Source organism: Brachyistius frenatus, unplaced genomic scaffold (genome assembly GCF_029030835.1).
Source record: "Brachyistius frenatus isolate BFR_SWC_R1_liver_20210118 unplaced genomic scaffold, ASM2903083v1 Contig_6, whole genome shotgun sequence".
In the NCBI taxonomy this organism is placed as follows: domain Eukaryota; kingdom Metazoa; phylum Chordata; class Actinopteri; family Embiotocidae; genus Brachyistius; species Brachyistius frenatus.
In genome coordinates, this window is record NW_027210605.1 from 6,957,307 (window position 1) to 6,974,344 (window position 17,038).

General features: G+C 41.8%; 2 protein-coding genes across 3 annotated transcripts; one reads left to right on the forward strand and one right to left on the reverse strand.

Annotated features, from left to right (window-relative positions):
• Positions 1-1,258: 1,258 nt before the first annotated feature.
• Positions 1,259-13,069, forward strand: srpk1a (SRSF protein kinase 1a). 2 transcript variants are annotated; one of them, XM_069688910.1, is made up of 16 exons: positions 1,259-1,349; positions 2,059-2,113; positions 4,622-4,749; positions 4,965-5,073; positions 5,235-5,322; positions 5,735-5,822; positions 6,284-6,390; positions 6,831-6,996; positions 7,084-7,109; positions 7,219-7,441; positions 7,550-7,960; positions 8,134-8,234; positions 8,542-8,649; positions 8,840-8,909; positions 10,078-10,170; positions 11,395-13,069. In XM_069688910.1, the coding sequence occupies exons 1-16, from the start codon at positions 1,337-1,339 to the stop codon at positions 11,577-11,579; spliced, it is 1,971 nt and encodes a 656-aa protein (XP_069545011.1). In that variant the 5' UTR covers positions 1,259-1,336; the 3' UTR covers positions 11,580-13,069. The 2 variants fall into 2 exon arrangements, with proteins under 2 accessions (XP_069545011.1, XP_069545010.1); XM_069688909.1 differs by lacking the exon at positions 10,078-10,170 and adding an exon at positions 10,992-11,084 and having other exon boundaries at positions 1,260-1,349.
• A 728-nt stretch (positions 13,070-13,797) lies between these two features.
• lhfpl5b (LHFPL tetraspan subfamily member 5b) lies at positions 13,798-15,945 on the reverse strand. The gene is made up of 2 exons (XM_069689173.1): positions 15,534-15,945; positions 13,798-14,045 (listed from the first exon to the last, which is right to left on the reverse strand). Exons 1-2 carry the CDS (start codon positions 15,940-15,942, stop codon positions 13,798-13,800), a joined length of 657 nt encoding a protein of 218 aa, XP_069545274.1. The 5' UTR covers positions 15,943-15,945.
• Between the last annotated feature and the right edge of the window lie 1,093 nt (positions 15,946-17,038).

Consider the following 17,038-nt stretch of genomic DNA (forward strand, 5'->3'; position numbering starts at 1 on the left):
TGTTTCAACTGTAAAATGTCCCATTTAGCCTAATATACATATAAGTTAACTTAAGTTTTAAGTATCATGTATAATTTCTTCTTTGTATCGTGTTGTTACAGCAATGTATTTACCTTTAAGGCTTTTTTTGGGGGGTGGAGGGGAACATAATTTTAAAAAAATTCACTGATACTTTTACACTTATTTTACATATGTACTATATATCAGCAAACACTATAGGAAGTTATATGTTGTAATGAATGTGTAAAATTATGAATTTAATTTGTTATTTTATTGTATTTTATTTGCTTGAATATTAATAGCAATGGATTATATGCTATTATATATCTCACCATTCACTTTATCAGGAATAAGAGGAAACTATTTAGTTTTTTGCGCTAATGTGTATTCAAAACATTTAATGCACACAGGCCTTGGATACTGCACTGCACATGGCTTTGTAATTTCAATTTATTGCATCAGTCTGCACTTACTCTTCACTGTCTTTTATTTCTGCCCGTAGCTCTCTGAACTTGTTTGTGCATCAGGGTATCCTTACTAGTGGCATATATGGTTCAGGGCTCGATGCCTAAAATGCTTATTTATACCAGAAAAGTAAGAACACTGGACAGGATACTATTATCACAATGTGAAATTTAGGAATATTGATTTTGATCTCAAGAATCCAGTGTCAGTCCCTGTAATTTGACCCCATCAAGACCCCATCATAAGTATTTGTAATTTTTTTTCATATTGTGTGCACTTTTTTGGGGGTCTTTTTCTCTGCTGCTGTGACGAGTAAATGTCCCCACTGTGGGATTAATAAAGTCAAATCTAATCTAATCTGTTATGTGCCACTGTCAGTTTCAGTTTGACGTTTTTTAATTTTTAATTTTTTTTATAACCAATGGTCAGTTTATTTAGGATACAGAATTGGTTTATGCTCTTCATATTAAAAATGTGCGCAGCCTCCATCTTCTTATTCCCAAACGTCTTTCACATTCTGGTGAAGTGTGCAAGCGCACACACCATTTTAACACCTCACTAACAGGCAAGACCGTTTAACACTGCAGAACTACCTGCCTCGGTGCACTGTCGCTTTTTCAATCCTGTAAAAGTAAATAAGAGGTTAAAAACACGAAGTGAAATTCCTCTCGGTAGCACGACGTACGCTACTTCTTTATAAGGTAGTTTACCGTCTCTGTTGCGTGCAGCCTCAGAGAAGTAAAAACACATAAAAAAAATAAAAAATAAAATAAATGTTTGATGCTCAGGTGGAGACGTCACTGGGGAGCCAAGGGCGCATGCGTGGAACATTCGATCACCAGCTAACGGCTAGGCTACGAATCCAGCTGACATGGAGAGGAAAGGTAAATCTGTACGCGGCAGGTCGTCCACTGCACGACCAAAGTTAGAGCCTGTGTGTGTGTGTGTGTGTGTGTGTGTGTGTGTGTGTTGACGGGGCGGCTGACGTCCCTCTGTAGTGGCTCATGTGAATTTTTTTTAGCCGAGGCGCTTTACATGCAGATAGCGGTTTTAATTGAAGACGTCTGTCACGCACTGAGCTGCGCTAGCTCTCCGAGACATTAGCCTTAGCTTCAATGGGACATGTCGGGATTACAGCTCGGTGCGTTCAGCTCTCCGGATCCTTCCGTATTAAAACTGAAAACACCGACAGCAGTAATCATCTGTTAATGCGGCACTGGGTGAACCGACAGCCAGCCGCCCCGAGTGTCTGGCGTTACTTCACCCAAAGTGCCGTGTTTTAGAGGAGCGGATAGGTGGTTAGCTAAGTTAACGTCAGATGGGTCCCAGTATGAAGCCGGGTGACTGACAGACCGACGCTTTGCACCGCAGCTATTATTTCAGGTGCCGCTACGTGCAAACGTGACACAATTCAATGCATACGGAGCTGCTGGGGCAGGTAGCTGTCTACTTTACCTCCCAGGCAGGTTTTTTTTGGTGTTTTTTTTTGTTTTTTTTGTCTCGAGTGTCAGCTGATGAACAAAAGGCAACCACGCAATAGTAAAATCATTTGCCTCTGTGTGTTTTTTTTGTTTTGTTTTTCTTCCCCTCCAGTTCTGGCACTCCAGGCAAGGAAGAAGAGGGGGAAAGCAAAAAAGACCAGCAAAAAGTGAGCCCTCACTCCATGTCTCGTCGTCTCTTCGTGTTGTTTAGGACGCCCTCCTACTAACGTGCATCTGATGGTCAGCTGTCCTCAGTCAAAGCTGGTTGTTTGTTGCAGGTGTACTCGTGTGCCGTCTCTGCGTTTTTCCTGCCATTTAGATGTGACACTCTCAAAAAGGTCCTTGCTTGCACTTTATTTCGGTCAGGGCATGATCCAGAGATACAGCTGGGTTGCTTCCCAGAGCGCTCCATTTTTTTTTTTGCATGGCGTTTTTAAATTTTTTTTTTTTAAAGTAAAAGCAGTGGTATTATCGGTTATATTAATAAGACATAAGTTGTAAACCAGCCGTATAGAATGTGCAGCATGCTGAGCCTGAAATAAACTACTCGAAGGCCATGTCCTACTATGAAAATAAATATGATTGCATTATGATAATGCAACATTTTAGGGCTAAAAATAGGCTGCTCCGGTTTTGATACCTTGCAGTGATTGTTTTGGTGCACCTAACAATCTACTAATCATGCCTGCACCAGTGGCATCCTCCAGAGTGTTACATAACAGCCTGTGCTATATTTAAAACAAGAGAATGAAGAAGCCCACATCAGCCCACCGAAGCATGGTGTTTCACTGGAAACGGCACTGTAGCAAAAATACTCACCTCCTGACAGTGTTATCTTCACGGCTGAAACGGGCATGTCTGTCAGACCTAAGAATCATGTGATACGAAGAAACTAAATATAACTTCAAACGGTGCCTTTGCATGCCACAGTCATCCCTGCATACTGAGCAGTGTACGTATAGAGGAGCAGTAGGACAGAGTGAAGTGGACTGGTTAACATTCTGAATAAGATGTCGACGTAAGACTCTCTGGGAAAATGTACATGGGAATAACTTGAATGTCGACGCATACAGTAGCCCCCCCCACGCCCAAAGTGATGAGCACCCACCCAATATTAGAGCCATATTTTTTTTCAATGAAAAGATGACTAATTGTTGTTTGGTCTCACTCCGCATTTATTTATGATATTCCTTTGGTTCATCTCGGTCTTCTGTCTTTGTTGTGCGATGATGCTCTGTGTGAATTGATTCATTTTTAATACCAAATGTCTTATTATTTACCGGAATTGCTGTAATGCAAAAGTGTTGACTGTTTTTCAAATGGAAAGATATCATTATAAAGCCGTAATCCATTTAAAATAATTTGGTAATTAATTGATGCTCTTTAGTTAGTCATTTGTGCTGTAACTTCAGATAACCATAGCAGGCATGACGAAAGGGTTGCAGATAAACCAGCAGCCTGTTTGCTCGACAGCGCAGCCCAGTTTTAGGAATTTATTTGAACGTGATCTCGGCTCTCTCGGCCCCCATAGAGGTGAGCAGCATTCATCTCCACTGTGGAGGCAGGAGCATCAGGCTGTTTGGCTTTAGGAACTGAACTGTTGGCAAACACAGAATTTATGATGCTACACATATAACACACACAAGTGGCTGAAGTTCATTGATGTTGTTCTTGTGATTCAGAGCTGTGGAAAGCTCAATCAATCTTGTTCACTAGCTGTGAAAAGTGGAAAAAGCTGCTGTATTTTTATTTCACCTTTTTAAAAGATTTTTTTTATTACTTATTTAATTAAAACCTCACATGGCTGACTCTCCTTTAAAAAAACAAGTATATTATATATATTCATGATAAAGAATATATATTTTTAAGGCAGCTGCAGCTGTCTTAGCCTTTATCCAAGTAATTTGCCCAGTACCGACTACTGACATTCTCATCCAGCAGTGTTGATATTTTGCAGATACTCACGTAGCCTAAAATAGGCCTTGCAGTAAAATTAGTAAAACCATTCTCCTTCAGACATGTGCTGCCAGCTGAAAATATAGGCTACTCTGATACTCTCACTGTGCAAGGTGCAGTGTGTTTATACTATATGCAGATCAATCAAAAACTTCTTTAATTGCCTTAGATACCGATCTTGCAGATTAGTTCAGGACAGGCCTTAATGTTTGTTTCTGCTGCTGTTGAAGTTTCATTTATATTTAATTCATATCTTAAACTCAGTTGGTTGCACCAGGACAGATGCTTACAAATCTAATCTGTCTTTGCTTGACATCCATGCCAAACTATGACTCTCGCAGGCAGTTACACCAAAGCTCACAACTTAATTTCAGGGAACATGACTCAAATGAATAACCTGTCCAAGGCTTAAAGGTGAATAATGCCAACTGTTGCTATTACATTTTTTTTTTTTTTTTTAAACACCTACCTGTAATGCGTCAAGCAGGATTTGGGTGTGGTTCAGTTTTACTGTCAACAAACTCTTCATTTGTCAACTCAGTTTCTGCTATGCTTGTATGACATTTGTTAAGTAGTAATATATTAAACAATCAATTAAACAAAAGGTTATTAAGAAGGGCTGTGAAGATCATCACTCAAATGACAGGAGACAAAACAGAATATGTCAGGGACTGCTTTCCTCTTTAAAGTCTGTGTTGGCTGGTTTGGTTGTCCATCAGGCAGCCGGTCAATCCCAGAGCCCGACAGCTACCACAGCTGGAAGCTTCGCCTCAGGAACCCGAGGAACCCGAGGAGATTCTTGGCTCTGATGATGAAGAGCAGGAGGACCCAAACGACTACTGCAAAGGCGAGTCCCAACTTATTCAGTGGTTTCACCTGCAGGCTATAATAGCGAAAACTAAATTAAATTGTTCAGTAAACAAACTTCCCTAAGAACTGAGTAGTGCCACTTTAATGCCTGAATTGAAATAGATAAACCAAGGTTTGAAGGTGTTCCTATGACAGTTACAATAACCAGAGTATTGCCTTGCCTAATCCACCTGCATTTATCTTTTCTTCTAGGTGGTTACCACCATGTGAAAGTAGGTGACCTTTACAATGGAAAATACCATGTGATCCGGAAACTGGGCTGGGGACACTTCTCCACCGTATGGCTGGCCTGGGACATCCAGTACGAGACAAACCTTACTGCATATTATCACTGCTTTGTTTTGTTTTGTTTTTGAGGCCTAAAATTGGATAACATAAAATAGCAGCTGGTTCTGAAACTGTTGTGGTCGGACCTTGTACGATGCTTCCTGTTAGCGAATGTCACTTGCTCTGTGGTTGCAGGGTGAAGAGGTTCGTTGCAATGAAAGTGGTGAAGAGTGCGGAGCACTACACGGAGACGGCAGTGGATGAGATCAAACTCCTTAGATCTGTAAGTGCCTGAGTTAATTGCACGCGCAAGGATTTAGGTTGAAATCGCAGTCAATGGACTGATGGCATCAGTGCAGATGCATCAATCACGGTTCATAATAATACACGACAACAGCCCTGCTTACACTGCAAGCCGTTACACACTCTACACAGTGCATGATTACACACACACACACACACACACACACACACACACACACACACACACACACACACACACACACACACACACACACACACACACACACACACACACACACACACACACACACAACACTAGTATGTTAGACTGATGTGTTTAGGCAGTATTACATGGTTACAGATATATGCTGATCCTGTACTGGTCCACTCTACCATTAGCACATGCAAATCTTCACTGTTTTGTTTGCATTGTTCCTTTTCTCTGTCTCCAGGTAAGAAACTCGGACCCCGATGATCCTAAACGTGAGATGGTGGTCCAGCTGCTAGACGACTTTAAGATCTCTGGTGTAAACGGAACGCGTATCCTTCACAGCTAAATATTACTACCACTTCCTCGTCTTTTTTGTGACTCACAATTAATCTGTGGAATTTCTTCCCACTGAAAAGACTAAAGTCTCTTAATTCCTAAAAATATATATTGTGATTGAAGGGATCATTTTTTCCATCGGTGTCAAATTGAGCTTAAAAAGCAGTGTGCAAGTAGCAAAGTAAACAACAGGTGCAGGTGCACTAAATTGAACTTGTGTGCGCCAAACAGACCTCAACCTATCATAATACTTTGGCCGAGTATCATCCCCTGAATGCCACAGGGACAGTCGCAGCTGTAATATGAGAGTCCTTCACAACAGCGTGGAGTTTGCACTCCGATGACCTTCCCTCTCTTCAGTGTAAACAATGCTCCTCCCGTAGGTCAATGACCACATTTTCAGGCTCGGCTCTACTTCCTACTTCATTTCTCTCTTAACTGCTGTGATGTTCAGATGTCTGCATGGTGTTTGAGGTGCTGGGACATCACTTGTTAAAATGGATAATAAAGTCCAATTACCAAGGGCTGCCTCTGCCTTGTGTGAAGAGCATCATAAAGCAGGTAACAGGAGACCCACCGTCATACCTTTTGAACACCGATGACTCATGATGAAGGCTCGCTGGTCGCTCGCAGCAGTACACAAAAGCTGCGCAGCGTCCGGGCTGTTCAATGGGTGGAAACCAGTCTGGACAGAGAGCTTGTTGTGGTAACTGAACATATAAACAGTAAATAAGGCAAACCTGCCGCTTAACTTGACAGATGGAGTGTGAGGGGGGGAAAAAAAAGTGCATTTGCGTTTTAGTTTGCTCAGATTGCCTGCATTTGTGTTTCCTTTAGATATGAATCAGCTTTTTTATTATATATTAAAATTTTGTGTAAAACTAAAAAAAATACACCAACAAAAAGGCTGTTGAAATCTTAAAAAGTGTTTAGTTTAGTTTGAATAATTATTTTGTAACTTTTACAATGAGATAATTGTTCTCCATGTATTTGTGTTTGAGGTTCTCCAAGGCCTGGACTACCTGCACTCAAAGTGTGAGATCATCCACACAGACATCAAGCCGGAAAACATCCTGATGAGCGTCGATGAGCCTTACGTCCGAAAGCTTGCAGCCGAGGCCACAGAGTGGCAACGGGCTGGAGCGCCTCCTCCCTCCGGTTCAGCAAGTATGAAGCACACACACACACATTCATATGTATATTCACAAAGACAGTTTGGGAACAGTTTGCACTGATCTGATGTTCTCTTTTCAGTCAGCACGGCGCCGGCTCCCAAACAGGTACAAATGTGTTACTATTGACTTTTTACATTGGACATCTGCGTTTCACATTTTCATTATTACACACTTTTAAATCACACCTTTCATTTCCTTTGTTCATCTCTTACAGACTATAAAAATGTCTAAGAACAAAAAAAAGAAATTAAAAAAGAAGCAGAAGCGTCAAGCGGAGCTGCTGGAAAAGTGCATCATGGACTTGGAAGAGATGGAAAAGACCACAGAGACACGAGAGGACGACGAGGAAGATGAGGACCCGCAGTCTCCAAAGGGACGGGCCTGTGCGCCTCTTAGACAGGTGTCTCTTCAGGAGCTGGGTAACGAGGAAACGGAGGGTACGAAGCTGATATCGCAGGAGTGATGTGTGCTTCCTGAATTTTTATTGCCGTGTGGTGTGTATCTTTTGAAAAGAGTTGTTATCTGTCTTCTCCTAATCCTTTCAGAGAGCAGCGTGAATGCAGACGTCATGAGGGTGGGACCAGAAGAGCTGTCGGAGGTGAACTGTAACGGCCACGTGGAGGTGGAGGAGGAACAGGAGCAGGAGCAGGAGCAGTCCCAGTGGAGGGACGAAGACCAACACAACGGCAACGCAGAGTTCACAGTGAAATGCGCCACTCCGGAGGAGCAACGCAAGGAGTCCCCCCTCCACCCCATGTGCAACGGTGTGGACTCTACAGATTTCACCGGGCTGGACACTGAGACTGAAAGCAGGGGTGCTCACAGCAGAGGAGTCACTGAGAGATGCCTTCCTGCTGGGCTGGAGGAAGGAGAGCTGGAACAAAGTATTTTACAGGAGGAGGAGGGAGAGGACGACCCCGACTGTCATTACAGAACCCAGGAAAGCCTGGGAAACGGTCAGTCAGCTGAAATCTATAACTGTGGAGAGTTTTGTTTTTTTCTGAGGCTATTTGCTCAGACTGAGCTAATGTGGAAGTTTGATACAGATTCCTCAGCTAAATGAACTTTGAAATATTGACTGATGTTATTCCACGCTTATCTCTCTGTTTGTCCCTCTGCTCTGATGTAGGCAAGCAAACAGCAGGATCCCTGTTAGTTAACCCTCTGGAGCCATTCAATGCAGACAAGATCAAGGTCAAGATTGCAGATCTGGGAAATGCCTGCTGGGTGGTGAGTAGTTTGCTAATGACCTGAGGGATTTCCTGATTAGCAATGACGCTTCGCAGCTAAGAACTCATCCAGTGTCATCTTGCTACCAGAATAGAAATGCTTCAGTCTTCCAGCTTTTTAGATGGGTTATCAATTTAAGTTTAGAAATGGATTGGCAGATGCTGTGTAGTTGTAATTCTGATGAATGTTATTCTCATAAGATATTTCTATCTCTGGCTCACGATACCGTCTGCAGGCTCTGTTATTTACACGTTACAGATTCTTGTTTTTTAGGATGTGTGTTTTCTCCTGCGTCCTCCTCTCCCAGCACAAGCACTTTACTGAAGACATTCAGACGCGACAATACCGCTCTTTGGAGGTGCTCATCGGTGCTGGGTACAGCACGCCGGCTGATATATGGAGCACAGCCTGCATGGTGAGAGATGCACGGACAACAATTTGACTGCATTGACCTTGAAAATAAAGTCCTAGTCCAACTTGAAAAGACCTTCTGCAGAATTTTGAACACTTTGCTAGAGGAAGGACTGATTTATTTAGATGTAGACAGATGGCTTCACACCGTATCTTCTCCTGTGTTTATGACGATGGTGGTTTTGTCTCTTCAGGCCTTTGAGCTTTCCACAGGCGACTACTTGTTTGAGCCACATTCTGGTGAAGATTATTCCAGGGACGAAGGTATTGCTGGGTCTTCCTCTTCCTGTCCATTCTCTGTTTGATCTACTTTTAACTGCGCAGCATTACTCCTAGACGCCACATGTAGTAGTTTTAACAATGGCTGATTCACTCGACAGCCAATTAGGTTTGATGGTAGCTTTTAGCCGTTACTGTAAAAAGCTTCATGGTGTTATTCTTGTTAAATTGGCCCTCACTGGTGTTTTATTGTCATGAATTATTTAAAATTCACATTTCCAATAAGAGTTTCACAGTATGCATGGCAACGTCTGACCCTGTCTCCAAATTATTGCGCCGTTTGTTCAGATTTTCACACTTTTAACACTTAAATGAGGTACTCCATTGCAGTATTTTCTACTGGTGGCAAATTTGGAAAAAACAAAACAGGGAAGCAATAATCCTGTGATAAAGAGTACCAACATTCCTGTGTTTATTTCCTGTTTAACACCTCACACCACTTTCTTGCCATGCTGGAGATGGGGCCATCTCTCTCGTTCCCTCACTCATCTTTCTTCATCTCCTCCTCACTCACTCTTCACGTGTCCTTGTCCTCCTCCTCTCGCTTTCTTTATGTTCATGTTGGCTTGCTGCTTTTTCTGTACTGACTTGATTCCGCTCTTGCATGTCAGAAATCCAACCCTCAGCTTATTGGCACGTCCTGCAGCTGTGAATCGGCTCTTTTGTTCGCATAGATCCATTGCTTCTTTCCAGCACTGCTTTCTCTGCTGTATTTACTCATCTTGTATCATCATCTGTTGAGTGTGTTTTAGTTTATGACCTTGAGGCCTGTGCTTTGAAGCCTTATTTTGACTGTTACTTAATACTCATTGTTTGATATCATATGTGAAAGTGAATGACCTACATGTGTTTAAATGGTTGAAATAACTTTTAATATTCATAAATAATCTAGTCTCTTCATACATTTGCTTCTTGATATACTAGGCTGTCATCATCCATTGTTCCTAATACATTGTTCCACATGACTGTTTGCCATCTCCTCTCCTCTCCTCTCCTCTCCTCTCCTCTCCTCTCCTCTCCTCTCCTCTCCTCTCCTCTCCTCTCCTCTCCTCTCCTCTCCTCTCCTCTCCTCTCCTCTCCTCTCCTCTCCTCTCCTCTCCTCTCCTCTGACTTTCTATCTTCCCTCTCCCCCTCTCATGTGCCTCATTTCCAGACCATCTCGCGCTCATGATTGAGTTGCTCGGTAAAATCCCGCGTCACTATGCTCTGAGTGGCAAATACTCACAGGAATACTTCACCAGGAGAGGTATGCCACCCCTCTGTCTGTGGCTCGCTCTGGGAAAGGTGGACGGGAGGGCGAGGGGAGGAGGTTCCTGTCGGCACACGCAGAGCGAACAGAGTCGTCGGGCGTGCAGGCCAGTTGGCGTAGTAATGAACACAGACCAATAAATGTACTATCAGACATTGATTCGGTAGTTCTGTCAAAGATCGTCTGGCGGAGGCGTATACAGTACTAGCCAGACGACTTGGCTGGATACTTGATACGGTATTGATCCCTGTTGAGGAGACTCACAGGCTGAGTGTAAGGTCAGTCGTTTGATTTGATCTAATTTTATTAAAATGCTTTTTGTATAAGCATCTAATGCTTAAAATTTCTTTCTATATATTCTCTGTGATCTAATATTCGCATATATTAGATCACAGAGAATTTATAGATTAAAAAAAAATGTGCGGCGTTTCATATGATTGCTGGTTTGAAGTGTATAAAATGTGCATTTCAGAATATAAAATACTTTACGTCAATTTTATTTGTATAGCGCATTTCTGCTCGGCTAACCTGAACAGCCTCTGCAGAAGAACTAACCAATAAGGCAGAAATCACATGAATACTCTTCATCCACACATAATTTGAAAAACACAATTTCTATTTAATCCTCCATCCTGTTCCTGGTCTGTGTACCCCGACCTCTGCAACAGTCAGGCCCATGTTTGCGCCGTCAGCCCAACCTGATGCTCCCTCGGCCCTCCACCCACACACCCAGAGTGGGCCTGTGACTGGGACACTGTCTCATGAATCTGTTTGTTTGTCTGTCTTCTCCTCTCCTTCTGCAACTGTCTGCCGCGTAGACCATATAGCACTGATCATTGAGCTGCTGGGAAGTGTCCCACGCAAACTCATAATGACCGGCAAATATTCCAAGGATTTTTTCACCAAGAAAGGTAAATAGAAGTATCCTTGTCAAGATTAGAGAGAGAGTTTTCTGTCTACTCTGGAGCACGTCCTAATGCTTGTGCTAGAGTCATAATGATGTTCACTTGTTGAAAAGTAAGAAAAAAGTTTTCTGTCACAAAATGTTGAGGAATTACTTTTAGAATATTGAATTTATGTCAGTTGTAGAAACTAAGATTGCATACGTGATGTTTTCACTGACATAACCACCTCGTAGTGAATTGAAAAGTGGGACACATCGCTGTGCTCCACAGCTGCATGGTTCTCTGGTAAAGTGCCGTGTGTTTGGTTTGTCTGCAGGTGATTTGAAACACATCACTAAGCTGAAGCCGTGGGGCCTGCTGGAGGTGCTGGTCGACAAGTACGAGTGGCCCCGTGAAGAAGCCGAGTGCTTCACTGACTTCCTGATTCCCATGCTGGAGCTGATCCCTGAAAAAAGAGCCACGGCTGCAGAGTGCCTGCGCCACCCCTGGCTTGCCCTCTAGTGGAGTCCTCCAGCCACCTTACCTCCTTTCCCACTTTTCTCCAGAGACTGCAACAGATCACTTTCCAGTTTGGTCATATCAGATGAATATTTATTTCTTTTTGTTTCGTTGTTTTTGGATTTCTTATGTTCTCGTTATTGAGCTGATGCTTCTGTGTACGTTTGCTTTGTATTTGTTGGTTCTTCTCTCGGTGTGATGACGTCAAGAATCCAGTGGATTTTTATTACTTTGTGGTCATGTTGGCTCCAACTGCTGTGCTCTGTTCACCCACCCAACTAAGCAAACCTGTCATTGTACTGCTAGTGACTCATCCTTGTTTGTTACACTCCTGCACTAAAACCCAAACAATTCAAGGATATGTAGCCGTTACTGGTCATTTTTGTCCCCTTAAAAAGGACTCGCTCTCACTTTTTTTTCCTCGTACATTTTCATTAGTGCTGTGTTCCTTTTTTAATGAATTCTTTTATCTTATATTACACATGTAAGGTATGTGTTTTGTATTTGTAAAGTAGGCTTAGGAAGTTGCACACTGGGCTGACATTTACACTGACTGTGTTCATAGCATTTCTCCAGACAGGCTCTTCTAGTTTTCTTACCTGTCTGACAAAGTAGGTCACGTTTAGTCATGACAAACCCGCTGTCACCTGGTATTTAGTGGTTAGTTAATTCCAATAAATGAGATCTTTCGTTCTCATGGGAGGCTGGTATTCTCATTCACCTATTACAATTCAGGGTTATAGTGTTTTCAAGGTTTCAACAGGATAAAATGTTAAGAAGCCCAATTTAAAAGAAAAAAGTGAAAATAAACTGTATATATCTGTACCAAAGAGTTTGCCTTTATGTATATTACAGTTATGTACAGTTTTTAACAAATCTTATATCTGAGCTAAAATGATTTAGCTGGGTAGCTGTGTTTTAATAAAGCGTATGGAAGATGTGTTTGAGCTCAGCTGTATGTGTGGCCAACTGTTCAATAATGTCACTGTTTTTACCAGAGAAATGGTGAGATCTGATGTTATGTAATGGTGTCCCCAACTGAACATATCAAAGTAACCTGTTACCTGTTGAGACCTAGGTAAAAGCAAAACTTTACATTAGTGTCAGATTGAAGAACATAGACTTTTGTGTGAGCTGTTGATTTACAAAAACTGTACAACACACCATACAATAAAACAGGTCTTCATACAGTACGCAGTGACTGTGTCCAGCCTGTTTATTGGGTGACGATATCTAAAGAGAACAATACAGTTGTTGTGTGCTTTGTGACGCATTAAAGAGCTACTACATGTGACCAAAAGTTTATCACTGCAGCTTTGAAAACAAAATCTTAAACATAAGGCAAGAAAGGTGAACAGCTTGACTCAAAGAGCATCATGAAGTCACAGTATGTCTGCTTCACTGGTCCTGAAGGTCCATGTGTTCATCTGGAGTTTTCTGTAAAAGAAGAAAAAAACCCTCTTAAAGATGACTTTAATAAATGGACTAAATGGAGTTTGCTGGCTTTTATCCAACACTGTAAAATTAGTTAATCAACCTGCAAAGAAAGCAGAAGCACTTCAGAGTGACACGTGTTACATGAGCAGTTGTTTTTTCAGAGCTCAAAGGTAAAAGTGTTGCATTATACTTGTAGCCTCCAGGGCAACGATGTATGAAATCATACAATCAATGAGAAATAGTTGCTAGGCCCTCTTCGTTAATCTGTCGATTCTGTAGCTCTGGCTCGCCGTGGGATAAATATGAACTTGAACCTGAGCTTTTAGAGAGGATAAATACTGCAGATAATAACCGTTCATTTCTGTATGTGGTTAATCGATTTGTAAACCAAAAAGGAATGCAGCCAGGAAGGTTTAGAGTACTTTGGAGCTCAGGAAAAAAATGTCATTTTAAGAGACCTGAGAGCTCCAAAGCAGACACTAAATGGACCTTGAGGTTGTTTTGTTTCCAAAGTCTAAAATGAAATTTGAAACTAAAGTGTTTAATAATTCTCAAACCTTGGATATGATTTGTATTACCAAGAAGAGCACAGGTCTCTGTTCCAAGGGAGTCTCAGTGAGCCATCATGCAAAACACCAGGACCGTGTAACTGGCTCTACTAAATGGAATGCTGCTGTTTTTAATGCTGCCTATTACACCCGCGCTTTTTCCAGCTGTGACACATTAAAATATCTGCAATGAAAAACATCTAGAGCCAAGCATTCAGACGGTCCAGCATCATACCTCAACCTTCACCTGCTCCCTCCACCTTAAAGTCATCTGGCAGCAGTTTGTCCTGCCGGTTGCCGAGGGTAAAGGACAGCAGAGCCAGGAGCAGGGAGTCCAGAATGCTGATGATGGCCAGGATGTAGGCCCAGCGCACCGTGCAGTTTCCAAGGGCGTACTTATCCGTACTCTGGCCACACATCCTCTTCACCTCCGGAGCGTCCCAGCCGTCTGGATAGATCATGCAGCCCATCACCATCAAAGCGGCTGCGGGGGAAGGATACAAAAATGGAAGAGCACTGCAATTATTACCTCTTGTGTGCTTCTACTTTGATAGATAATTATGAGGGAGGTTCTTTGGAGCCTCCTGTGTGCAGAATAAGGCATGATGTTCCCCCATAAAGTGCCAAAGGTTTAATTTATTTATGGTGCAGCAGGGCGGATGATGCTCGCTGGAGCTGTTTGCATGATGTACTGTTATGAAAGTTCTTAAATGTTGAATGCTCTTCATCTGGTAAACTTTCCTCTGGGTTTTTCCAAAGCTACTGACAGAAAATTCAGATTTTTGCAGCGCTATGCTTGTCAAGGAAACGCCAAGTTACTAAGGCTTTTATCATGGCGGGTTTCCCTGTCCGTGGAAGGTTTAGGTGCAGGTTTAGATCAGTTAACAGCTCGGCAACACCTGATCTTGTAACATGTAATCAATCCCCCATCAGAGGTGTCAGGGCCTGGGCTGAAACTGGATCCTTTATTGGCTTCCCCAGCGAAAAACAACACATCCAGTACAAAGACACATCACGCCTGAAACCAGAGAGGTGACGAGGATGAGTTCACATCTCACACCTGACTCGGAGTACAGTTCATAAGAGAGGCACAAGTCTCACTTGTCCTTTAAATCCACTGCTTTATTTCAGAGTTCTGGTTTTCAGGTGATACGCTTTTTGAAGACATGAAAGATTTCTTAGGACATGTACTTTCAAGAGCAAACAGAAAAAAAGTGGAAAAGTGTTCAGATCTTTATTTGGAAAGTCACATGGTGGCACTAAAGCAACAATTTGGTTCAAAATAATAGAATAAGACTGTGACCTGTGACCCTGAGCAATATTTGAACCCTAACGAATATCATCAGACTCCTTATCGAACATCTATTTTAAACTTGTATTTCTGCAGTGTATTGAGAAAACCAACCACCAGAGAATCTTTCAATATTATTAATAATGTATAGTGATATTTTATGGCTTACTGATGGTGCCTATAATAGAGTCTTTGAGAAACTGATGAAAATACATCAAGTGCATAAATTAATGCATTTCATCTATTTAAATTTAGACTTTAATGCATTCTATAGGCCAGACACAACTAACTACTTCTGAATAATGACCATAAATCCTAGTTTCTATATTGCCTCATGGTAAATAATTAGCAATATAGCCAACTGCATTATGTGTGTTTATCTCACAGCTTGAATTCTTTGAGTTCAGTATTAGTTCTTGACTATGAAATTTGAAAAAAAACGAAATAAAAAAAGTACATCATGGTGTTTTAAAAAAAAAAAAAAAAAATTATGCAGAATGGACCATTTCACAGTATTTTATTATTCTATATAAAGTATATTGTATAATCTATAATATTCGTGCCGGTATGCATTCTCATGATTATATAGGTATTTTCATGTAGCTTAAAATCTTAGTAAATATTAGTAAAATCTTTAGTAAAGTTTAAAAAAAAAAGGAAGAAAACAAAATGGTAGATTACCTGACGCCAGCTGCATCCACGCGCAGATTTTATAGACGTTTCCGGCATTGCAGAAGAAGAACAAGCTGAAGGAGATCATGGTGCCCACAACCAGCAGCATGGAGGTCCCGACGAAGAACATGGCAGTCCTGAAGGCCGGGGACGGGATGGAGCCGAAGTCCAGCGCGCTGCCCTTGCAGATGAGCTCCGAGGTCAGCGCGTTGCCGATACAGTAGTGGAAGAGGCCGAAGTAGCCGGCCTGCGGGGTGTTGACGCTGTCCCCGATCCAGAAGGGCTGGATGAACACCACCACGGTGATGATTACGAAGCAGATGGTGAACACGGCCCACATGACGCCGATGGCTCGGGAGTTCCTCACATAGTTGGTGTGGTAGATTTTGGCGGCCTCCTGGGCGGGAAGCAGGTCCATGGTGGCGACTTCTACAACTTCCAGAAAACACTGTCAGTTCTTAAGAGTCTCTCTATCTGCAGGAGGTATGTTCAATGTTATGGGACTCTAACCACATTCCCCCGAGGATTCAGCACTCTGGACAGCAGCCCATCTCTAATTAATGCCGTTGTTTTGACGTCATAGATTGACAAGCTACCCGACAAGGTGGGAATGTTTACCTTCAGTGGTGGAAGGTAGGACTGAATTCAGTCTTTACTGTAAAACAAGCAAGCTTATTTACACGCAGTTTTTATAAAGTCCTATGTGTTGTAGCTACTCAGTTGATTTTGAACCAGTAAATAACCAACTGCAACTGCTAATGACACAATCAGGAAACGTATCTATTCAAACCTGCCTGTCTTATTCTTTTCAAGACAATATTTAAATTTACTTTATCATAAAGAGAAAGTCCCGCTGGGGATTGCCCATTTTATTGTAACCACTTGCAACTGTAAGAAACAGCTCAAACCACTCATAAATCTAAAGGTTTTTAATCTTAAATTGGTCTACTTTCTTTGAACTGAAGGTGATAATGTAAATATCAACATAAAATATACTGAACTGGGAGATTAAGAAAAATATTACAATGGAAATGCTACATTTTGTAGCCTATAATGAAAGTAAATATATAAGTGTAGCCTAATGTGCAAACTTGTTTTTCCTCCAAAATCCAGACAAGCTTTTTCATAGTTTTATTGTTCTATTTGGTAGAGTTTTGGTCCGATATTTTAAAATGTCATCTCGTGGTATTTAGTAATCTTCAAACACCCTTTAATACGGACCCAGCCTGAGAGTTTGCTGAAATCTATGGCTGATGCACAGGAAGCTTAAAAAAAGGATTGCTGATATCAAATTTAATATTGTTCCAGCTGAGTCTCAGAGCAAAGCTTATCTGAAAGCTATTGCCAGTGCCAGAACCACAATAAGGATTTTATTTTTGATAAATCAATAAAATATAAGAAAACACACAGATAGATAATGGCTTTTGATTGTTGCTGAGGGTGCTAAGAGTTCAGCTGCATTGCAGGGTATTAAACAACAGCTACTCAGAGCCTAAAGTGGCTCAGAAAAGACG

Excerpts from the sequence above, each read along its gene's own strand:
- lhfpl5b (XM_069689173.1), bottom strand. The coding sequence starts at position 15,942 with ATGGACCTGCTTCCCGCCCAGGAGGCCGCCAAAATCTACCACACCAAC. Across the intron at positions 14,046-15,533 it reads GTGGATGCAGCTGGCGTCAG|CCGCTTTGATGGTGATGGGC; the intron begins GTAATCTACCAT and ends CTTCCCCCGCAG.
- srpk1a (XM_069688910.1), top strand. Across the intron at positions 4,750-4,964 it reads CCCAAACGACTACTGCAAAG|GTGGTTACCACCATGTGAAA; the intron begins GCGAGTCCCAAC and ends CTTTTCTTCTAG. Across the intron at positions 6,391-6,830 it reads TGAAGAGCATCATAAAGCAG|GTTCTCCAAGGCCTGGACTA; the intron begins GTAACAGGAGAC and ends TTTGTGTTTGAG.